Here is a 24176-nt window from a genome sequence, read left to right on the forward strand (position 1 = left end):
AGCTGTGGCGACTTGACCAGGAACAGGAGAGAATCAAAAACTTGGGGCCACGGGTCTCCCCCAGGTAGCTCACCCTCCTCGCCCAGAGCTGATGTCTGCTCCAGCCAAGCCTTCAGGTGTGGAGCCCATGGCTCCGGATCCCACGTCGCCATCACTTGATCTGTTATGGGAAGAGAAACATTTGCTGACTGATTGGGTTTTCATTTAATGTAACTCATATGTCCTGAGAGTGGGCCTCAAGGACCAGAGGCCCAAGCCTTCAGCTGCCAGCCTGCACTGCTCCAACTGAAGCCAAGCTGATATCAGCAATATTTCTGCCTTTTTTCCAAACTTGATGGGCTGGGAGCAAGAGTGGAGCCAGGAAACAGAGCAAGGTGGCACAATGGGGGGCCAATGACCAATGAAACAAGAGGCAAGGCCTCGGGGTCCACTAATAAACCACAGAGCCCAGGGCAGAGACAAGGCTCCCCGAACAATCCTGGAGCGCCTTCCCTCATTCCAGTGCTGGGGCTCCACAGGGTCTAGGGCTGCGCACTAAGAAGACAATGGCAGGCAGACAAGGCTGTGGGCTCTTATCCATTACTTCCTGTTCAGGAAGTGCCCAACTGTGAGCGACTGCTCACCGTCCCCAGGCTCCGCTGGTCTGGCTTGAAGGACAGGTCAGTGGGATGGCTGTGGGATGGCTGGGGCACAAGCAGCCCCTCTGGACTCAGCATCCCCTGCTATCATTCTGCCTCCTATCCCTGCACCCCCTCCGCATCTCCCTTCACCTACAGGCCACCCTGGAAGGCCCTGTTAGATGCTCTGCTGGGGTCCATGAATCCTTTGGTCACTGACTTCCCGAAACCTCCAGCTTGGCGGCCTTGCTGGCCTAGAGTTTTGTCCTCCTCTTCAGCTGGCTCCCTGAGGAATCTTGGCAGGGGCCTGCCCTTCTCCAGGCCTCATGCATTCCTTCATTCATTCTTTCAGCAGATATTCATTGAGGACCTGCACTGCCCCCAACACTGGGGACACAGTGAAGAATGGGACAGTCCTGGTCCCAGCTCCATCCACTGACCTTGGATGGGGGGACCACATGGGTTCCGTGTCCCTGCACTGAGTTACCTTTCAGAGTCTGCATCAAGGCCCTTGAAGGCCCTTTCACCACTCAAGTCTCTCTTGGGCTCTCTGGGGTTGGGGGCTTCGTTGTCTTTGGAGCCTGGGGAAGACCTATGGTGGAAAGAAACATAAGTTAACTACCCATCAGCCAACCATACTTAGGTGGGCGCAGTTACCTCATCCCCAAATGCCAGCTTCCTCCAAAGAGTGCAAATCCTGATATTGCAGGATTGGCTAATTATCAAAATCTACCAACAGCTAATGTTGACTGAGGGTCAGGCCCCATTCTCATGACTCTGAATGCATTAGCTCTCCACATCAACCCCACAACATGGTCACTGTTCTTATCCATGCCCACTTTCCAGATGAGCAAACTGAGGCACAGAGAGCCTGGAGTGACTTGCCCCAGGTTCCACAACTAACAAGGGGAAAAGCTGAGATTTGAACCCAAGCAGTCTGACTTCAGAGTTCCAGACTATAATCTTCTATGGTGTAAGACTGATCCTAACCCCTGATTCAGCCTCCCTCTATTCTCTCTGAGGTCATCAGGCAGCCTCATGGTGTCAAACCCAATAGAGACACTCCCATCATTCTCACCATTCAGGACCACTGACCCAGTGGGCCACTCCCGCCTTCTCTCCCCCATCCGTCCATCATAATTCTGTGTCACTGGCTTCAATGTTGGTTTTCCCTCTCCATCTGCATGCTCTGCCACCTACCTTGGTCACCTCCTCTGCTCCCATGGCGTCAACTGTCATTCTTAAGCCAATGACGTCTGCCTGTTCCCACCTCTCCTCTGTGCTCTGACCCGTACCCTCACTGCTTCCGGGACTGGCCCTCAGGCACCTCACCCTCAACATGGCCAGAACTGACCACCCTCACCAGCTGCCCTCAGGGGAATGACCAGGCAGCTGCCACCTCCACGATACTGTCTGTGCTCAGTTTGCTGGCTCCTCTCTCCTCGAGTCCCTTGACTTTGTACCCCATGTAAATATAGACATTGAACCCCATTATTTCTGCTCTCATCCCTCTGCATAGAACATGGAAATCTCTTGAGCCCTGATCTCTCTCCCAAAGCTCAACCAGAAACCCTCAAAAGCCTCCTGGTAATTTGCATTTGGATGCCTACAAAAAACCTCATCATATAGTCATTTGTAAAGTACTAAGTATTTATAGCACCCCTTCCTGCCCCCGCCCCTTAGTTCCCACTAGTGTAGTGACTTATGGAGCAAAAAGCACAGGGAGGAAGTCAGGCAGTGGGGTGGGAGTCATGGATCTGCCTGCTCTTGGCCGTGTGGCTTTGAGGAAGTTACTTAAGCATTCATGGTCTCAGTTTCCTCATCTGTAAAATGGGCATAGTGATTGCATCTACATCCTGCATGGGGACACGTGTTAGGCTGTTTGGGACAGGGCAGGGCTTAGTGAATTCTAGCTTTCCCTCTTTCTTCCTTTTCTCCAACTTGACTTTCCTGTTAGAAAGTGGGGGAGGGGTGCTCCAGAGGATCTCCAAGGGCTGTTATAGCTTTGTCACTCCCAGACAAAATGCCAGAGGCCTTATGGGTTGTGGAGGCCTTATGGGGCACACAGCACAGACCTTCCTGAGAGACAGCCTGGCTTCCTGCTGCATCTCTCAGGGTCACTTTGCCCCTGTTTCTCAGGGACTGGTCGCCTTAGGGAAACCAGTGAAGCAGCTTCCAGTGTTGCCTTATTAAAGACGTTGTCACACTGGGTGATTTTCAATCATTCCAGCAATAAATGCTCCTGCAGTCCTGTTCTGGGCCAGCCAGGCCTTGAGCTCTCCAGGAGCTTGGAGTCCTTGGGGCAGAGCCATCTGTGAGTGGACAAGTGTGACTCCGTGTGGAAGACTCTGGTGGAGGGGTGAACACAGCGCTGTGTGAGCTCAGCGCGGAAAGCCCCTCACAGAAGCTGCCTCAGAGAGAAACGCAAGCAAAGGAGGTGCTACAAAGGGGAGACATCTGAGCTGAGACTGAAAAATGCAGATGGGAAAGGGCATCCTACAGCCTGCACAGGCGAATGGGGCTGGGGGAGGCTGGGGGGGAGGGCCCAGGGAGGAAGGGTGTATGAGGGGAGCCTGGGGAGGGGGTGGATGAGCCCCGCCGGGCAAGGTAGAGAGTTCAGGCTGCAGAGCCTAAAGGGGAGGGGGCATTGCAGGGGTTTTCGCCAGGGACTGGCATAGGACTACTGCTGCCCTTTGGAAATGGCACCCAGGTAGAAATATCAAGGAGATTCTGGGATGGAGCGAGTGATGAAGGAGGCCTGGCCCCAGGGGAAAGGCACTAGGGACAGAAATATCTCTAAAATAGAATGGATAGAACTCAGTGCCTGACTGCGGCGAGGGTGTAGGGAGGGAGGAGCCGGTGAAAACAGTCAAGGGCCCCAGAGATCGGAGCTCCCACCGCCCCAAGGATTAGCCTGGGCTTATGCTCTGGCCTCCCTCCCCAGACTCTGGCTTCACAAAGTGGGGTCCCAGCCTGTCGGCTTCACTGCTGTGAGCTGGGTGAGTTGCTAAATGAGCAGGAGTCAGAGCCCCTCCAGGGACAAGCGGCCCCTCCCTGCTCGCATCTCCCTCTGCCCCCACCCAAGCTTCCCTGGGGCCCAGCTCCCAGCCCCCCAAACCCTGCCTGCATGTTACCTGACTGTCTGCCCCCTACCTCGGGGCAGGGGCTGGGCCTGCCATGCTCCCTGCTGGTTGTGCCCTCCCCGACCCCCTCCCTTGTCCCTTGAACTGTCAAGGCTGACCTAGTGACCCCGCCCTGTTCCTGGTGCCTCCCCCCGCCCACAGCTGCTTCAGTGTCTTCAAGGGGCTCTGCAATGCCCAGATCCCCACCCAGCACAGCTGGCTGCTCCCATCCATAGGGCCCAGCAGGGTGAACCATCACTTCCAGGGGTTCCTGGCACACGATCAGTGTCTCACTTGTGTCTGCGTCTGCCTCCCCCACCAGGCAGACAGTCAGCAACTTCAGTGCGGGGTGGTCGCCGTTGGGTCCCCAGGGCCGGGTCTGGTCTCCCATGGACCAAGTGCTCGCTCCCCAGAAGTTGTGGAGTGAAATGGGATGGGGGCAGAGAACCCAGGTGGCTCATGTCTCCTACCAACCAGCCGCCAGGCCTCATCGCTTGCACCCTGACCCTGCTGCCCCCAACTCTAGAATCGTGTGTAAGGAGACCAGGCAGCAGCAGGGCCCCTGTACCTCATTTCTTCTGGGTCTGGGGCCACCAGGCAGAGTCCCGCCCCCGGTGTTGTGATCTGCAGGCGGACAGTCTCCTCACCTCTTGCGCTGTGACCAAAGGAGAGTGTCAGAGAGTCGGTGGTAAGAAAGGCCTCCGCTTCTCCATCTGTGCGGGGGATCCAAGGGCGTCCTCTCTCAGGAGCCTCCTGGCTAGTGCAGTGGGACACCCAGACCCATTGCCTTCCCCCCTCCCCCTTGTTGTTTCTCTCTTGTCTCCTCTTTGGGCTGAGCTCGGGCCACTGACCTCCAGGTCCCAGAGGAAAGGGATTGAAGGACCCCCTCACCAGTCTCCCATCCTCGACCCCAGCCCCCTTCAGACAGGCTGCTGATCAGTTGCAGAGGTGTGCCCTGCCCGTGGCCGCACTGCAGCATCCAAAGTGGCTAGTTGTGAGTTCAGGGGCTGATGGGAACGGGTGATGAACAAAATGCCCAGGAAACCTACAGACCGAATTCGGAGTGAGAGCCAGTGGAAGGGGCATGTGGGAGACTCAGGGGATGAAGGTCAGAGAGAAGGTGCCTGTGAGCTTGAGACCAGGGAGGATCAGACAGTCTCAGCCCTCAGAGGGTCCCTTTGAGGGTTCCTGTGCTCAGAGGCTGGTCCGAGGGTGACTGCACACAGCCCTCCAGTTCCAGTATATTTTTCGCCCCCACTGCAGCTCCTGACGCCCAGCAGGATCGGGCCGTGGTGATGGCTAGGGCTGGAGAGAATCTAGAACTCCCTGGCTTTCTGGGGTTCCCCCTCACTCCAAACCACACCCGCCCAGGTCCACATCACAGCCACTCACTGTTTCCTTTGGTTGCACCCGGCCACCAGGCTGCAGATGGGGGTGAGCCCCAGGTCTGCCTTGGTGAAGCCCCAGCCCAGCAGGGGGCAGGATGAGGGCCGAGTGGCATGGGCCGTGCACAAATCCAGCCCCAAAGGCACCCGAAAGGCTCCATGGAGGAGTAGGCCAGCCCAGGCCAACTGGGGGCATATAAGGGGAGGAGGTGGAGGCCGGCGGGGGTCTTAAAAGCAGAGACCAGATTGAGTGTGGCAAAGGGAAGCCACAAGATGGGCTTGAAGTGGGGATTGGGGGGTGGGTCTTGAGATGATCAGCCTGGCACGTTAGAAAGGACACTCCGGGGTCCCAGGAGGAGGAGGGGTGGGGGAACAGGGTGGAGACAGGGACTTGAGTCGTCCGAGTAGTCCTCTTGGAGTTGACCGTGGCATCTGGCTCCAACCTAGACTGGGAGCTCGTGGAGGCCAGGTCAGTGGGCTGCTCATCTCTGTCCCTCCTGGACACTGCAGATGACCAGAGGAAATGGAAGGGCTGCCAGAGACAGGGCCTCTCTGCACATGAAAGAGCGGCGAGGGCCTGGTGCACGCAGATCGCTCTGATCTCCGCCCATCTCCATGATAACCACGAAGACAGCGTAAAGCCCTGGGCTGCTGTCGCTACTCTGTCCCATCTAAAGGACATGGTGCCAGGGAGCAAGGACACGTCCCACTTGGGGACATCACAGGCAAGTAAAGCATACCTTCTCCCTGGCGTTTCTAGCTATGTCAGAGAGGAAATAGGGACCCCAGCTGGCGCCTGTCCCTCAACGCCTTGCTCCTGAGCGATTTCTTCTTAAAGGCCCAGCTCAAATGGCACCTCTTCCAGGGGTCCTGTTACACGTTGCATTGTGTCACCGCTAAAAGATATGCTGAAGTCCTAACCCAAGTATCTGGGTGAATGTGACCTTAATTGGAAATAGGGTCTCTGCAGAGGTAATTAGCTAAGATAAGGTTGTACTGCAATAGGATGCATCCTAATCCAATATGGCTGGCGTCCTTACAGAAAGGGGACATTTGAACACAGACACACAGAGGGAAGACAGCCACGTGATGATAGAAGCAGAGGTTGGAGGGATGCATCTACAAGCTAAGAGGTGCCAAGGGTTGACTGCGCTACCAGAAGCTGAGAGAAAGGCCTGCAACAGATTCTACCCCAGAGCCTTCGGAGGAGCACACAGCCCTGCTGACACCTTCCTTCATTTAACTTCTGGCCTCTAGAGCTGTGGAAGGACAACTTTCTGTTGTTTAATCCACCCAGTTTCTGGTACCTTGTCACAGAAGCCCCAGCAAATTCATACAGAGGCAGTAGCTCCTTCTCAGGCACCCACAGCGGCATTTCCCTCTGAGACCAGCAGGTGCCGATGTTGGTCTCTCCATTTGTTGAAGAGCCCAGCAAATCAGGAAGCGCCCAACCATACCAGCACCCAGGCAATGTGCAAAGGGCTTTATGTGTACTATCTCATTTAGGATTTGGGACGGCCTCTGGAGGTACGTATCACTGCTCCCTATTTTACACATGAGGACACTGGGGTACAGACAAGTAAAGTGACTTGCTCAAGGTCACACAGCCAGTACAGGGTTTTGCCTTGTGCCAGAAGCTGTGCTCTTACTCACTGCTCCCCAGCCCCTCTGCCAGGCAGCATGTTGGGGCCCAGCCTCCAGGCCCCACCTTGATCAGGTGAGGCAGACAGCCAAGAAAGCTTGAGCAGCGCTGTGATGGGGCCAGCAGCCAGGCCTGGGGCTCTCACACAGGCCAATTTCTCTGAGAGAAGGTATCTGAGTGAGCTCAGTTTGGAAGGTGGGGAAATGAAATGAACCCAAGAAACCAGCCCCATGGTGCCTGGAGGGAGGGCCGTTGCCACAGGTGGGCAGTGGAGGGGGGAGGGGAGGGGGCTGATGGTGGAGACAGGAGCTCAGATTTGTACACTTGGTGCTGAGGAGCCTTTGAGGCACCCAGGCAGGTCAGGAGTCCAGAGGAAGACGGGGCATCCTTGTGTGGCACTCCTTCTGTTCCTCTCTGAAGTCCCTAAAGGGTTTGGTGCCTAGACAGGGGCGCCCCTCCTAGTTGGCTGAGAAGCTGGCCTTCAGACCCAAGCCAAGGGGGATGTGGCAGGGACACGCTTGGGGAGGGGCCTGGGGACCAGGCTGTGAAATCCTCCTTTCCTACTTTGCCATAAACCAGCCTCCAGAACTGTGAGACAATACATTTCCATTGTCTGAGCCACCAGTTTGGGGGACTTCATTATGGCAGCCTGAGCAACACAGACAGCCATCTTGCTAGGACAGCAGGTGATGGGTAGTAAACATCTGAAGGAATTTTCTGGAATAAATGTTAAAATGCCTCTCAAATGATAATATAGCACAACCTACTTCTCCTCCTATGTTCTTTCAGAAGGCATCTGAAACCAACATTAATTGCTTTCTTTTATTCAAAAGAGAAATTAAGGAGAATTCAAAGATGTGCATTGTTTTTGCTGAATTGTGTCCCCTCCAAAATTTATATATTTAAGTCCTAATCCCCAGTACCTCAGAACGTGAGCTTATTTGGAATAAGGTGATTGTAGATATAATGAAGATGACGTCATACTTGAGTAGGTTGGTCCCTAATCTAATATGACTAATATCCTTATAAGAAGAGGAGGTCAGGACACAGACACACAGAGGAAGACCTTGTGAAGAGACGCAGGGAGAAGACAGGCATCTACACGCCAAGGAGAGAGGTCTTAGGAGAAACCCTGCCAACACCTTGATCTTGGACTTGCAGCCTCCATAACTGGGAGACAATAACTGGGTTATTTGAGTCAGCCAGTTTGTGGTACTTTGTTACAGCAGCTCTGGCAAACTCAGCCCCCATATTCCATCAATCACCATGTCCCATCAATGCTACCTCGTGAAGAGTTCTCAAAATTTCCTACTTGTTCAAAAGTTCTTACGGTGTCCTGTCTCCCTCCTGGCACAGAAGAGGTGGCCCCAAGGACCGAGGTCACATACAAATGGTTGTGGGGCTTGAGTCGGGGAGGGGCGTGTGGGACATGCAGTGGCAATTCCAAGACCTGTAACAGCCCCAGAGGCAGTGGCACCGTCGGCAGGACTTAGCATGATTCAGCTCAAAGTACAAGGAGGTATTGAGTGCCTTTTGCCTGCAGACAAGAGAGAGCCATTATCTGCCCGGACACTCTGGGGCTCAGAAATCAGGGCAAATCAGAGCCCCACCTGGAGTGAGATCACCCACGCTCAGCCTGTCTCTGCCCTGTCACCCCGCTGCCAGACCCTCCCACCTGATGGCCTCACAGAGCAGAGCCAGTTCTTGGCACCCACCTGGGCTCCCGAGTCCCAGCGGGGCTAGGCAGGCTGGGCGTGCACTCCATCCAAATTGCCCGAGACAGTTTGGCTCTGCCCGCTTCCGCACTGGCAAAGAAGGAGGCGGAGGACAGCATTCGCAGGTTGAACTTGACCAACTTACAGGAGAGCCTTGAACAAGCCTAAGAATAGCAGGGCTCGTGCCCTGGCCACAGACCCTCTCACATCCCACAGCTGGTACTTTTCCTCAGGATGTTGTGGCTGCCACTGGACTCAGTGGTGGACGGGTTAAGTTGACACAGTTTAAGCACTAAACAGACAAGACTGAAGCACTCTCTCCCAGGAGACCAGGCTGTTTTGCGCCTTTCAACCCCAGGACATCCAGCCAGAGAGGCCCTTACTGATTTCTGTGCCCCATCCTGTCACTGGGCATACAGGGACACTGACCCTGAGGTCCTGTAGGGAGGTGACCTGGCAGTCACCAGCCCTGGGCAGAGATGAGCAATTGATTACCTGCTCGAGCCGGGAGGGGATCGTGCCAGAGCAGGTGGGTCCTGGCTCTTCTTGGAAGGCCTGTCCTCATCCACTACCTCAACCCTTTGGGCAAGAAGAGAAACAGATGTACCGCTGTCCTCAGGGCACTTTTGGCCTGCGAAGCTGCCCTGGAGCTTGCTGACCCCGAAGGACATGCTTTCTTTCAGTGGTGTTTATGGCTTAGCAACTGCAGCTTGGGATAAGGACAGAACACTGGGCTGAATAGCATCCCACCAGAATTCATGTCTTTCTGGAACCTGGGAATGTAATCTTATTTGGAAATACAGTTTTTGCATCAATTTGTCATCAAGTTACAATGAGGCCACACTGGGGTAGGGTGAGCCCTAAATCCATGACTGTTGTCCTTATAAGAGGGAAATCTGGACACAGACACACAGAGAAAAGAAGGTCATGTGATGATGGGGGCAGAGATAGGAGTGATGTGTCTACAAGTCAAGGACGGCCAGCAACAGCAGATGCCGAGAGAGAGGCCTGAGATGGCTTCTCCCTCACAGCTCCCAGAAGGAACCAAGCCTGCCCACACATTGATCTCGGACTTGTAGCCTCCAGAACTGGGGGACAATCTGTTCCTGGGCTTTGTGCCAGTTCCCACAAAGTGCCGGTTTGTGGTACTTTGATATCGCAGTCCCAGGAACCGCATACAGCCAGGAGGAGGACAGCATTATCTGTCACTTCCATCATGCTGCCACCACCCTCTGCTGGCTGTATTCTAGTCAGCCTTTTTGGTCTTCCCCCCTCCGTGCCTTTGCACAGCTGGGCCCTCTGCCTGGAACACTTGGTATGCCGAGTCCTCCTTGTTTTTCAGTCCTCACCTCGTCATGGATATTTTCCCTCTCTACCCAACAGAATACCCCTAAATTTCAACTGGCCAGAAGTTTCTTCCCTGTCCTCCCCAAATATTCCCTTTTCCCAGAAGATGTCCTGTCAACTAATGGTGCCACCCCTCCCTCAGTCAGCTGGAGTGTCTTGATATCCTGATCATGGCCCACTGAACCCTGTTCACCCTTTAGGGACCATCTCCAGTGTCATGGTCACTTCCAAGGGCCTGGTCAGGCAGGGGCTCCCAATGACAAGCCTCTGGACTCCAGCCCAGTGATCCGTCCTACCAAGGCACTGTCCAGCCCACCCCTGGTAGGGTGGGCAAGAGGGCAAAGGAACAACTTTTCTGTAGCCCAGTAGCTACTTTTGCTGCAAAACCCCAGAGGCCTTGGGAACGCTGAAGCTCCATCTTGGGTCGGGGGCCGGTTTCTCTCAGCCAGGCTCCTGCCTATGCAGCATTGGTTGCCAGGGTCTTATGTGCCACCACAGCCACCCACGTGCTTCCTTGGCTTCCAAACAGAAGCCGCCAGCCCCTCACAACTCCCTCTACTCAGGGACAGTGACCGCATCCCACCCTGCGCCAGCTCTCCCCACACTCCACCCCTGCCAGTGGAAGACCTTCCCTTTGCCGACACTTACCTCTTTGCGATGAACGGGACCGGTGTCTCCTGGGCAAGGCTGCTGGAAGAAGGCAGAAAGGTGACGAGTTGGGCAGAACCCACAGACAGGTGACATCAGTCCCAGTACCTTGCCTACCCTGATGGCGGCAGCCAGACCTCTCAGGTTTCCAGAAAGTAGATCTGAGAGTCCCAGAAGGTCTGGTTAGGAGGGCCCCTCAACCCCCCCTGTCACCAGCCAGAGGAAGACCAGAGCCCTGAGGGGAAAGGAACTGGCCCAGAGCAGGGAGCGGGCTGGTGGCTGAGCCACAACTCACCTGGCACTCTTCTTGGCCGCCGACAGGACGTAGGAGTGCTCCCGGGGAGCTGTCTTCCTCACCACACTGCTGGCAGCCTCTGACCTGGGGTGGCACAGGGAGGGGGCATCTGATGGCATGAGGACGGGCTTGCTCTGCCAGCCTAGCCAGGCAGCTACTCGGGAGGCAGGGGGAGCTTTAGGGAGCTGCCCAAGACCCCACACGTAGAGGGCAGCAGAGCAGGCAGTCAATGCCTGGCAGCCTGGCTCTGGAGCTCTCGGCTCTTCCCCGGTGCCTCCGAGGCCTGGGGACCCTGCTACTGTTGACTCTGCCCTTAGGACTGCCTGTCTGCTGGGCCTTCAGTGTGGGGGGGCTTTGGTGTGTTTCCTAAGTCACGGAGGGGCCAGCAGATGTTGGGAGTGAGGGCAGGCTGAGCTCGGGGCCTAGCTGCTGTCCAAGCATCCAACCCTCACTTTGGGACAAGGGGCATGGGCACCTCTGGAGCCTGGCCCTGCCCCCAGGCACATACAGGAGGCTTCTCCCAGGGCACCATGCACTGCCTATTTTGGTCCAATTTGCTCAGGAACCTTTTAAAAAAACTATAGAGGGCCTCCCTGGTGGCGCAAGTGGTTGAGAGTCCGCCTGCCGATGCAGGGGATGCGGGTTCGTGCCCCGGTCTGGGAGGATCCCATATGCCGCGGAGCGGCTGGGCCCATGAGCCATGGCCGCTGAGCCTGCGCGTCCGGAGCCTGCGCGTCCGGAGCCTGTGCTCCGCAACGGGAGAGGCCACAACAGTGAGAGGCCCGCGTACCGCAAAAAAAAAAAAAAAAAACTATAGAAATTCCTCATTACCTAGGTTCTGCCCTCTTAGAAAGTTCATAAGAGGGTCCCCTGGGCTGGCCCAGCACTGAGTGGGTAGTTCTGGGATTCCAGGAGTGCCAGCTGTGCTGGCAGCGACCCTCCAGCCAACAGAGTAGCACACGTGGTGCACCAGGCTTCAGAGACTTGGGTCCCGCCCTGTCCATGGGACGCCCAGCAGGCACCGTTACCTCCGTTTCTGCTCATCAGAAGAGAAGGGCACCTCCTCGTCTTCAGCAGCCGCTGACGCTGAGCTGCGCCTGATGTTGTAGGGTGCCCTGCGGGGGGGGGGCGGTTGAAGAAGCTGGCGGTTATGGCCCCTCCTCCCTCTACGTCTGCCCCTGCTCCCTGTCACAGGCTGCCACCCTCAGCGGCTTGGCTTCCTGACTTACAACAATGACAACGCCGAAAACAACACGTGTTGGCATGGTTGCCCCTGGACTCTGCTGGTGCCACTTCTTCCTCTTCGAAAGCTACACTTGCTATCTGTCCCTGTTCCAACCCTTACTGTACCCCAGGACCCAGTTCAAGCCTCACCCCTTCTCCAGAAAGATTCCCTAGCTGCTCTGTGTCACTGGATGATGGTGACAAGGGACAAACAATATAAAGATGTGGGGCCCTGGGAATGCGGGCCCTGGGCACACAGGAGAGGGGCTTGGACAGGGGCCACAAGGGGAGCTCCAGAGGGAATCTCAAAGATTTTTATCCAAGAAGCAGGCCAGAGTTAGGCACAAAGTGCCCATAGGTGATAGGCTGCCAGGGCCAGCAGCATGCTTGGGCTCACCAGGTGCCAGCCCAGCTCGGCGCAGCCCAGGAAACAGCTAGGGCCATGACCCATGACACTTTCTCCAGACCCACTAGCTCCTTCTACAAGCTTCCTACAGCCCCTGCTTTGCTTCACATCAGAAGTATAATGTGCACACTGTCCAATTTTCTGGAGCTTGTCAACCTCTGGTGGGCTCCAGGCCACAGTGGCAACGGGCAGTGATGTCAGGCCGACAGGACTAGCACTCCTGTGCTGTGCTCAGACCTGGCTGTGCTCAGAGGCAAGCAGCCAGCTGCCCTCAGTGGGCCCAGTGCTTGGGCTCGTCCTTGGAGGAGGGAACCAAGTTGGGTCCGTGACTGCATACTCACAGCTTCTTGTAATCCTCTGTGGTCATCCTGTAGCCAGAGGAGGAGGGGCGGGGAGGCCCAGCAGCAGCTGCTTTCCCCAGAGCGGCAGTGCTGCAGAGGCAAGGAATTTCTGTGAGTCTACCTGCAGGGCCCCTCTTGCTTCCAGATTTGCCTACATGGCCCAGCGGGCAGGTGGCAGGTGGACAAGGGGGTGCTGGCGCCCTTTCCTCTCTGCTCTCAGCCCTGCCAGATACCCAGAACATCTGTGCAGGGCAGCCCTCTTGCCACAGACAGACTCAGCCACCTTGGTCCTGCTTTTCTGACGAAGCCCAGGTTCAGCCTGGTGCCAGCTCGGCCTGTTGGGAAGAAGGTGGCCTAAAGCACACAGTTCAGCAAGTCAGGGCTCCCGCCCAGCCGCCTCCCGGTGCCTCTGTCTCAGTGACCAGGGCCAGTCAGGACTGGCCCAAGGAGAAGGGCACTGGTAGTGGTCCAGGGCCTTGCCTTACACAGGAAGAGACCCCCCCACCCCTCACCCCCTCAGTGACAGGCAGAGGACTCTCTCTGGCCTGAGCGTGGCCTGGGCCCTCACACCTCCCATGGGCCAACTGGCCAGCACCCTGTGAACACACCTTTTTGGAGCTCCGTTGGCCTTGGTGAAGTGCTGCTGGGGCTGAGACGAGCTGTCTACAGGCTTGGTGAACACTCCCCTAAAAGAGAGCCCGGGAAAAGCAGCTCCGTGAGCCCCCCTGGGAGAAGCTGGGGGCGGTGCGGGCGGGCATGGGGAGGTGGGCAGGGTCCTGTGGTCACCTACCGGATGATATAGCCAGTGGGAGCCCTCGTGCTCGGGGGCCTGCCAAGGGAGAAGAAGGTATGATGTGAAGCCAGGCTGCCCAGTGACGGCAAAGTGGGTTGGCTGCTGGGTGTCCCAGTGCAGGCAGAACAAGGGGAGCGACAGTGGCCAGCTGCTTCCCAAGGAGTCCAGCCACGCCTGCACCCCTAGCCGGGCTGCCTGTCCTTCTCTGCCTGTCTCCCTCATGCTCCCCAAGAAAGGTACCCCAGGCCGATTCTTCTGGGCTCTGGCTCACAGCAGGTGCCCAGGAAGGCATGTTCCACGGCTGGGCATTTATACAGAGGTGTCCCCTCCAAAGGCCGGTTTCTGCCTGTTCTGACAGCCCGCCTCACCTCCACTCTCAGAGCTGACCCAGCTCAGGTTGGAGGCTCTGTGCTCGGAGGTCTGGGGCCGAGGCGATGGCAGGCAGAGCCCCTAACCTGATCTGACCCCCTACTCTGCCCAGCGCCCTCCAGGAAGACTCATGAGGGCCCAAGGGGCATTGCTGCCCTTTCCTTCCCGCTCTGCTTGAGCCTCCCTCCCCCAGCCCGTGCGATGCCCACATCACAAGTCTTGATGGAAGTTTGGGACTGGAGGGCACGGCCAGGGCTTGGTCAGTGCCTGGAAAACATTAGACTCCACGTGCTGGGCACCTTCCGCCTGGGAGGGGGCTCAGAGGACTCAGGTGAGGGGTGTGGGCAGGCAAGAGCTGGTGGTGCTGGGGAAGCAGGGCTGTGAGTTCTGCGAACAGAGGCAGGAGACAAGGACTCGGCAGATGGCTCTTCTGTCCAGGAGCAGAGGAGCCTGGGGCTGGAGCAGCGTGAGAGGGTCTTACAGGGACCCGGCCCAGGCAGCTGGGAGGGGCAGTGCAGAGCCCCAGTGTTCTCCATGCCCACGGACCCTGTCCTTAACAGGGCATGGCCTCCTGGAGGTGACCAAGTTACAGGAACACTTGGAGTGGAACCCGAGAAAGAAAGGTCACTTATCCCACGTGTTTTCCAAAAAGACTCCCAAAGCAAAGCCCAGGCTGAGAACTGCACCCCCCAAAGTAAACATACTCCCCAAAGAATAGATTATCTTTGAACTGTGCTCAGGCTCTGGCCAACTGCCGCTATCACAATCCGCAATTCTCTCTTTCATGCTCATCTCTCTGCTCAGCATGTGCCTGTGTTCCCGGCTAGGATGTCAGTTCCCTGAGGAGAGGGTTGTGTCCTCTGTGCTCAACACAGGACCTGGCAGGTAACAGGTGCTGAGTCATTGAGAGATTACGGGCAAGGGCATAGTTACTGAAGGAAGCCCCTGTGGCTAGCAGTGAACTTGGACCCCTGCCTTCCAGGTGCTGCCACTGCCTGTACCACCACCCCAGGAAGGCACTGGCCCTGCACTCAACTGCCAACTGCTGGCTCTTTGAAGCAAGGATCGAGCCTGAGTTTAGTGGTCCCCCTAACCCTAACGCCACACTTCTCAGGAGTAGTTCCTCCCCATATGGGCAGGATGTGCCCACCCTTCAGAGCCTCCCTGGATGCCATTATGCAAAAGTCCTTGAAATAGAGAGAAGAGCTGGTTCCCCTCAGCCAGCTGTCAAGATATGTCATCTTGAACTTGGGAGACAGTTGGGGCAAGTGTGTGAGTCTCCCCTGGCACTTGGGACGCTGTGCTGATACAACAAAAAAGTGACAAGGAAGCTCGTCTTAGAGCTTGCAGGAATTTGCATAAAACTGAAGTTGTCCAGACCTGTGGGTATTGCCTTTTAAAAAATGTGCCTGATAATGTATATGATGCAGAATACTCATTTGCTTTTATAATCCCATATGCTCTGGCAAAACTTAGCATTTTGGAGCTAAGACTTTATTATTATGCTCAGTGACAGTTTTCATCCCAGTTGACAGCTGAAGCCATGGACCTGGACCCAGTGACTCCTGCACTCCTTTTCCCAGGAAGCAGCAGAGTGGAAAAGCCATCCTTCCTGTGGAGTTCAAATGACTCAGTGTCCGCCAAAGGCTGCAGTACAGGGCCCACCCATCGGCCATCTGGGCACCACTTCTTACCTGGCCTTCGGGACCTCCCCAGCTGAAGAAAAAGATATGGCACGACTCCGGCCTGAGGGCAGCTCACTGAGGAAAGAGGGGACACAAAAGAGGGCGGGCACTACATGTACCCCAGGAACTTGGCCCACCGTTCCCATCTCACCTTCTCCTTCCCTGGCCTGCGTCCACACTGCAGAGGCATGTGTGTCCACGCACGCCCTGGCAGCCGGGCCTTTCTCACCCTGTGACTTAGATTGAGTGTGGCCCATGGAGCGCCACCCCACGCCCAGCCTGTCGCTGCCGGCCCTCCTGGCCTACTGGACTTACAGGCTGTGGCTCTCCGGTTCATCCTGCTTGGTGATCCAGCTCTTGTCCCCTTTCAGCGTGGTGCGAACTTTCATCTGCTTGAGGACATTATTGCGCTCCTCCTCGCCTGGTGGCAGAGGCTTCCCTGGTGGCGGCAAGGCCAGGCAGCATCAGAAGCGGAGCCCAGCCCCAGGACCCCGAGGCCTCCTTTCCAGCCCTCCCAGTACATTGCTGTCACTCGGCTGCCCAGGCAGCGCTGTGGCCTTGCAGGGCAGGCCTGGAAGGAGGCAGCCACATGCCAAGCCCAGGACAAGAGGGCACCCAGGCCTCACCTTTGCTGCCTCCTCCGAGAGCTGAGATACTCATGGTGTTTGCTCTGAACGTCCCTTCTCGGTGGATTCAACAGGGCTCCTGGGGGCAAAGGCAAGCACATGGCTTGTCACTTCATGCAGTTATAATGGCTCGTGGGTCACCGTATGGTCCTTGGCAGACTGAGACCACGCAGACGGTCCTTTGGGTGGAGTCTGGGCAGAGGCCGCCGCTGGGCTGCACACTGGCAAGCAGGGGCTCTCTGTTGGAGAGATGGCTGAGACAGGCAGACCACCAACCCTCTTAGAGACCTCTGATGGCCAGACTCCCGCCCAGCGAGTGTAGGGGAGGGGTGGAAGCAGTGGCCGACACTGGTGGACCCAGGAGGAGGGATGGGGGAAGGAAGGGGACAGGCTGGGGGATGGTCGCCTTGAGGGACCATCTCTCTCACTCCTTAGTCGTCATCTGACAGACCTTGAACGGGTCGTCTAACCTCTCCAGCCTGCCTCAGTGTCCTCATTTATAAAATGGGAGTTAAAAAAAAAAGTCTACCCTTCAGGACTGCTGTGAGGACAGAAGGCACCAATGTTCTTGCAACTGCCCAACACTACCCAGGACAGCAAAGATCGAAGTGACTCTCAACGTGTCCTTGTTGGGAGAGGGGACCCTCGGGGGTCCTTAATCAGCACCAGCACAGCCTGGAGGTGTCAGCCCTGTGTAGTTCGGGGGTTGGGTCCATCTCCGGTGGGGAAAGCCTGGGCCCCCACTGCCAACTCCTCGTGGCCCTCGGGCATGAGGTCATGTTGGGGAAGCAGGGAACGTCCTGTGCTCTGCTTTCTCTTCCTCTGTCTTTTCGCCCTGCCCTCCCCCATTGTCTCCTCTCTGCCCCTGAGCCAGGTGCTGCCCTTCTGTGGCCCGTGAAGGGTGGGCCGTCATTGTCCCCGACACCTTCCAGCTCCAGGAGGCGCTGGGGTGAGGAAGCCGGCTCTCCAGGATGGGACTGGCCCAGCACGGGTTTAGTCAAAGCAGTGACCCGCCACAGCCGGCCCCTTGGGCCTCAGGAGAGGGGCTGGAGGCTCAAGCGAGTGGGCGTGACAGGAAGCAGGGGCCCTGGCTCTGCCCACACAGTCCTAAGGCACAGCGACCTCCCTCTTAGGGGCCTGCCACCCTCTGGGCCCCTCCAGGGCCAGGCCCTGAGCAGCCGGGCCATGCTGCCAGCTGGCAAGTCCTGGGAATGTTTTCATGGAGGTCACGGGCACACTAAAATGGGCAGGGCAGGGGGCCAAGAGGAAACCAAATTTGCCACGTCAGCAAGAGCTGAATTTCTCATAAGCTGCACCGAATGAGCAGCCCAGCAGGCCCGAGCCCTCTGAGTGCCGGGAACGGCACCTCATCACTGCGAATGGGAGCCCCGTGTGCCTAGCCCTGCACCAAGGATGCCACGTCAGGGTTCTACTGAGCAGAGCTCACTCCATAGGTGATCCTCGGACCACACTGCCCAATTGTCCCATCCCAGCAGCCCCTGGAATGGCCCCACTGGGCCTCCTGAGATCTTGGTCCCTCCGTCTCCTGGTGCTGCTGACTGACCGTGTGGCCTTGGGGGAGTCCCTCGCCTCCTCTGGGCCTTGGCTCATCAGTTTCCCCTCAACAAGCCTGTTGGCCACGTTGCCTAGAAATTTTCTGTCAAATCAGAAGCAAATAAGCCACTTACTTCCAAAATCAGGGCAGATGCATGAACATGCAGAATGAGAGAGGCAGAGGGGCCATTGGGGACTCCCAAGCCAAAGGGGCAGGGATGCACCCAAGAGCCCACAGCAAAGGGTGGCTTTACAGCTTCTTGTCCCACCTCACCAGACAAAGAGCAGGACTGATGCTTCATCTCAGAAGTCAAATGTCTTTTTTCATGGAACAAGAAATCTGAGTCAGGAAGTAGAGTCTTCTCATGGGACTGAAGAAGAAGGCAGCGCCTTAGGACAAGGAGACTTTAAGGTGATGAGTCCCAGCCAGATGGATGCACACATGACATCTGAACCTATGTCCCAGCTGGACAGCTGGCTTCTCCCTCCACTTCACTGCCCGCCTTCCCTCCCCGCAACAGCCCTGGTTCAGGCTGCAGTGACTTCTGCCCTCCTTCTGGCAGCACTCATCGGCCCCTGATCCCTCCTGGCCCACATCAACCGGTGCTTCTCACCCAGCTTCTGCTGGTCCCCTACTGTCTCCAAGACTGGGGGCAAACTCCCCAGTCCCCTGACCCAGCCACTTTTCACACCTCAGTGTCAACAGTGTGCTCCAAGCGGACCACGTGCCTCAGCATCCCTGGAACGTGGCCCTGCCAAGTCAATCCCTGTGCCTTTGCTTATGCCACTGGGCTGGAGGCTGGCGGGGGCCGTGTCATGACTTACCCAATAGCGCCACCACTCCTTTGAGCCAGGTCTCCTCTCAGACCCACCATCCACTCCCCTTGTCTGACCCTTCTCAGAGAGGAGGGCAAAGTAGCCGCCCAATCCGTGGGCGATCAGAAAACCCTCACTGCAGACAAGAGCAGCTTTGGAGGATGGGGGGCAGGTCAGTCAGGGCACCTTGTTGGAGGACAAGTCTCCGTGTGTGTCGAAAGCTTTAGAGAGGGCAAGCCCCTTGATCCAACAGTTCCCCTCACAGTAACCTCTCCTAAGGATTCAAGTGCATAAGTACAACACAGTATACAAGAGGGTGTCATCCCAGTGTAGAATATGATGGTGAAAATTTGGCAATAATCTAAATTCCCAATAGTTGTATTTAAACGTATTATGATCTACTGTTCAAGCAAATAATATGCACCCATTACAAATGATATTGATATATGCTATATTTAACAAGCCTTCAGGTATATTGGTTTCCATATATCATTAAATGAAAGGCGGCTTTTAAAACCAGATGTGTAGGATGCTTCCATTTCCTTAAAAATACATTTACATAAAAATGCCCAGGAAAAGAAACAACTGAAAGGACATATACAGAAATATTTTGCAGAAGCACCCTTGGGAGCAGGCTCAAAAACACAAGAGACGCAGTAGCAGAGAATGAATGCACTTTGCACGTGCAGGCTCTCTGCTCGCTCCCTCACTTGGGGAGAACTGACCAGGCATCGAGGATCCACACCACCCCCGTCCAGCCTGGCTGACTGTAGCCTTGGTCCTGCCCATCCATGGGGCCTTGGGATGTGGGTTGCCAGCATCCAGTCCAGGCATCAGGGCAACCCGCCAGCAGTAAGTACACCATCGTCTTGCTTCACTGTGAGCAAACTGGGATCGGGGAGGTTGGGAAACTGGCCCCAGGCCACACTTCCAACACTTTCAGAGGGTGGTGGGCCCAGCTAGAATCTGAGCCCCAGCTGTGGCTGCACAGTAGCCCTGCTGACCCCACACACGACGTCACGGAGTGCTCCTTGGAGCAAAATCCTGGGGTCCAGGCAGCTCAGCACCAGTATGGTTCCTCCAAAGGAAGGCACACGGCCCCAGCAGCTGGCTCACACCTGCTGCAGGGAGGAGACTCTTGGACTCAGGCCAGCCATGCACACGGTGCCTGCCTGGACTCCCAGCCTCACTACCAACTCTGAGCATCCGACCCCAGCATCCTCTCTGAGGTGGGCAGCCCTCGCCCTGCAGCCGCGGACTCTACCCTCTCCACGTCCAACACGTCAAGGTCTCTTATGCCCAGGGCTTGCACCTGAGATGCAGGACGCAAAATTCAAGAAGACATGGGAAGAGAGAAACTGTTCTGCACCTCCCCACTCACCCCACGCAGAAGGTGGAGAAAGAGATGAGATGGACGCTACATCACTGGAATGTTCCATCTCCAGCTGCCTTCAAAAGTGGGGCAGGAGGCCTCCCGCCTGCCCAGGCCTTCCAGTCTTCCTCTTCGTCTGGGCACTTGGGCTTCTCCCAAACGGTCCTAGGCCCTCCTGGCCCACGAGGCCTGCCATCAGGAAGGGCCACCCAGCCTGAGATCAAACACTGCCCCCCAGGCTCACAGTGCTGCTCCTCGTCCCTAAGGGGCCTCACGCGGCTGCAATGCTGTCCCACTCTCTGAGCCTCATCTGTGAAGTGGTGCTGAGCCACCAAGCCCGTGGAGCTACTCGCGGGGTCTCCTCTTGGCAGGACGCCTCCAAGCCAGAGCATGTGCCACTCGCTGGAATTTGGTGCCAGTTCTGCCCCATGCCATGGCTTGGTGTCTGGATGCTGGCGGGTGTCCTCACCTCCCAAATGGCCCATGTGAGCACCGGTCTAGTCAGGGCAGCCACTCTGTGCACCATTTCAGGACTATGGCCCCACTTCTACCTTGAGAGGGAGAAGTCTTCTGAGTCTTTAGGAATTCTCACATTGCCTTGCCCAAGGGCCTGGCCTGGGCCACCAAAGGAATGGGTGGCTTATGTGCCACCTTCTACCGCAGCTATCCCTCATGGCACAGCCCTGGATCCTCACTAGATGAAGCCTCACTAGGCAGGACCCCTTCCCATGCTAACTCCCAGGGAAAGGGCTTCCAGCCCTGATTGGATAGCCAGAAGCAAGGAGCCAATGAGGGGCGTGCACGGAGCCTGTGGTCCCGGCCACAGCGAGCCTGGTGGCATCAGAGGCCAGCAGAGCTGATGCAGGCAGACTAGCATGAGGGAGGGAACTGGGAGAGCTGGCAGACAGTGATGCAAATGCTTGGCTGATGTGTAAGGAGACAGAGATGGAGAGAGAGACAGCGAGCAGGGGTCACCCTGTCACCCCACAAGGACGTGCTGTGCCTCCAAAATGAGAAAACTAACTCAGAGAAAGTTTTCTAGAATCGCCAACCTGCCTGACACCCCATGTCGTGCACATCCACTTTCCCAAGCAGGCCTCTGTGTGTCTCCCCTTGCAGCTACCAACTTGACAAATGGCCTCGAGCTGCTGTCCCCACAGCTGGGACGGGCTGGCTTCTTCCAGACAACGGGAAGGACACCAAGGTCAGGGCAAGGCGGCCGGGCCTGAGAACACAGGCAGCCCTGCCCCCCGGTCCCTGCCCAGGATCCTTGTGGCAAGGGCTTGTGTGAAAGGAGACGGCGGGCTGAGTGACTGCTCTTCCCCCGCCCTGGATGGCAGTGAGATGAGCGGAGGGCAGTGCTGGATGCCAGGCAGGGACCTCCTAGGTAAACTGGGAGGGAAGAGGAACCAAACACCTTTAGCCATGCCTTCCAGGAGCACAGAACATCATTTCACACGCAGGAGCTGCAGCCAGAGGGCACAGCTGTTGGGGCTTGTCTGCAGGTGTGTGTGCTGGGCGCTGGCCACTGTGAACAGGCAGGCGTGGGCGCGCCACTGGCAGAAGAGCGAGGGGCGGGGCTTCTTCCCCAGAGGTGAGCTGTGACACTCGGCACCCAGGGAGCTGACAAGAAGCCCGGCTGTTTCCTCACATGTATCGACCTCCTGCGGGACCCCATCTCCGGCGGGCAGGGATCAGACGCAATTCTGTCTCTTGGCACCAGAGCCCACGGCTCAGCTCCGGGCAGACTCATTAGGTGTGGGTCAGGAGTCAGAGTGAGGAAGCAGCGGGACAAGGCGAGAGGGCAGAACCCACACGGTGACCCATGCAGCCAAGCCTAGCGACCAAATACAGATGTGACGAGGACATCTGGAAGATGTCATTGAGGCTTTGGGCCACCCAGGGGCTGGTTGCTGGGCCAACTTTAGGCCACGTTTCCGTAAAGCTCTGTCTGCGGGCATTTTTATGCGGCTCTGGGGCAGGGACTGCTAACAGCCGCAGGGCCCCGAATATGGCCTCCCCCATCACTTCAGCAGAGACACAGCACTCCTATCTGGGGCGGGAGGGAAGAGGTGAAGTGGTGAAAAGTCCCTTGTTTCCCAGCAGCTTGTTCCTGAGACGGGTGGACCCAGCCAGTTCTGATGCTTCAGCTGGGCGCTGCCGGGGCGTCTCAGAGAAGACAGCTGGCCTGGGAGGAAGCAGACTCCTTCCTTCCACGGGGCCTTGGCTCCGGATGAGGGTGGCATGACTAAACCATGAAAAAACAAAACCTGCAAGGGGGACCTCAGCTGTCACACCTGTCCCCTCTGGCCCTCTATGACAAACAGCCTGAGGCTCCGGGCTGCCAGACCCTGCGTTGCTCCCCTGGCCAGAGTCCCTCCATGCCTCCCTCCTGGCCCAATTCAACCTGGGGGCTGCCACCCTCAGCGAGAAGGGGGTGGGAGGGAGGGAGTGAGGACACCTGTGCATGACCTCCCAGGCCGTGCCCCTCCTCACCTGTCCAACAGCTCTACCCACCAGAAGACTTGCCCCGCTGATGGGGGCCACCTCCCAGAAGAGACACCTGGGTCCTCTTTGGGTGTGTTTCAAGCAAATGCCTTTAAGCTTCAACATAAGGGTCCTCCCTAGTGTGTAAGTGCCCGTGAGAGGCCCCTCTCAAGGTGCTTCAGGGTAATGAGGTGTCCCAGAATTGGGGCAGTCTGCATTACCAGGGGACGGGTGACACCAAGGTAGTCAAAGCCCACCTGCTGGAGAGCCCTGCCTCTACCCAACGGGCAGCAGGTGCCTTCACCCACCCTGTCCTGCCTTAGAGAGCTTCCCTCCACAGTTGGCCTGGCAGCCCCTTGAGCCTGAAGGGGGCAGCAGAAACAAAAGCTGACAACGCAGTGGGGACACTGCTTGCTCAGAGCTGAGCCGGCCAGGTCCATCATCTGTCACTTCACAGGAGGGGCACACATGCTGTTTCTTCCAACTCGGGTGCAAGGGAAAGAGCAAGAGACACGGAGTCCAAGTCCTGTTCTGTCAGAAAAGGTCACCGGACATGTCACTTACCCCCTCCGGCTGAAGATGAAGCCCCAGTTTCAAAGCGCTCCCTGACCCCTGCACCTGGCCGTGGGGGGAAGGCACAGGCTTCAGTGCAGCTCATGACCAGGGCCACAGCCTCCTGTCCTTCCTCTGCAACATCCCCGGAGGTCAAAGGCCTAGCATCGTAGGGAGGGCCCAGGTTGCGCTGGGCTAAGAAAGGCCTGGACCCAGATGAACGATGCTGAGGCCCCAGGCAGGACGTATGAGGGGGCTGGGGACCCCTGTTTGGGTGTCCTCGTCCAGTCCTTTCTCAAGGCACACACTTGGCTGAGTGTCAAAGTTTGGACCCAGGCTGACTTAAGCCAGCACCGGGTCAGCTGACCTGATTCCCCAGGCCAAAAGGGCTGGGACGATCAAACGTCCCATTTTATGAGGCAGTCTCCTGAGACCAAGTCTCATGAATGAGGACATCCTGATTCCCAGTCTCAGCAGCTGGCAAGAGGACAGCCAGCAGACGGCTTGCTTTCCTCCAGGGGTTCCTGGGATCCAGAGATTCTCAGCAGCAGTCCAGGGGGAAGGGGCCCTTCAGAGGCCTTCCGGATCGATGGCTGAGCAGCTGGGTTATGTCCAAGCCCCTCAGTTGGCTGCACAGCACACACAGCTCCCAGGAGCCCTGGCCGGCCTCTCTGGCCTGTGCGAGCGACAGAGTGGAGCATCTCGCCGGCCCGTGATGCTCCAGCCCCAGGCCTCCGGCCTGGAAGCCAAGGGGTGGCAGGAAGGAGGCGTACCACATGGAAAAAAGAGCTGGAGGAGACTTGGGTTCCAGAGAGGGAAAATGTAATATGGAAAAAAAAATGCATTGACTGGGGGGAGTATTTGTAAATGTGCTTTACAGGTAAATGACTTCTGCATGAAAGTCTGGAATTTCACCTCCCCTCATCCCACCCCCAACACCCCAGAATCTAGACTTCTCAGCGTCAGCACCAGAGGGGCCCTGGGAGGCAGACATCTGAGGCTGGTCAGCTCCCTCCGGGTGGTGGGGAGCTTGAGCCCCAAGAGGACAAAAGGAGCCACAGCCACCCAGCCACACATCACTCCTGTGCCCATTTGCTAGCTCTCAGCCGGCCAGATACAAGCAACTGCTTCGGGCAACTGGGCCATTTCAGAGGTGGCTTGGCCTCAAGGGCCAGCAAGG

General features: G+C 57.0%; 1 protein-coding gene across 1 annotated transcript in view; it reads right to left on the minus strand.

Annotated features, from left to right (window-relative positions):
* The window catches only part of ZNF185 (zinc finger protein 185 with LIM domain), a 46642-nt gene extending 30393 nt beyond the window's left edge, over positions 1-16249 (minus strand). Inside the window, exons 1-14 of the mRNA XM_060087950.1 lie at positions 16216-16249; positions 15905-16028; positions 15599-15664; positions 13533-13571; positions 13351-13428; positions 12743-12832; positions 11800-11886; positions 10772-10855; positions 10477-10518; positions 8977-9060; positions 8482-8571; positions 4308-4394; positions 1105-1209; positions 74-160 (exon numbers count right to left, since the gene is read on the minus strand). Of these exons, the coding sequence (XP_059943933.1) occupies positions 74-160; positions 1105-1209; positions 4308-4394; positions 8482-8571; positions 8977-9060; positions 10477-10518; positions 10772-10855; positions 11800-11886; positions 12743-12832; positions 13351-13428; positions 13533-13571; positions 15599-15664; positions 15905-16028; positions 16216-16249 (1097 nt within the window). The remainder of the gene's footprint in view (positions 1-73; positions 161-1104; positions 1210-4307; positions 4395-8481; positions 8572-8976; positions 9061-10476; positions 10519-10771; positions 10856-11799; positions 11887-12742; positions 12833-13350; positions 13429-13532; positions 13572-15598; positions 15665-15904; positions 16029-16215) is intronic.
* Positions 16250-24176: the final 7927 nt, after the last annotated feature.

Source organism: Mesoplodon densirostris, chromosome X (assembly GCF_025265405.1).
Source record: "Mesoplodon densirostris isolate mMesDen1 chromosome X, mMesDen1 primary haplotype, whole genome shotgun sequence".
NCBI lineage: Eukaryota > Metazoa > Chordata > Mammalia > Artiodactyla > Ziphiidae > Mesoplodon > Mesoplodon densirostris.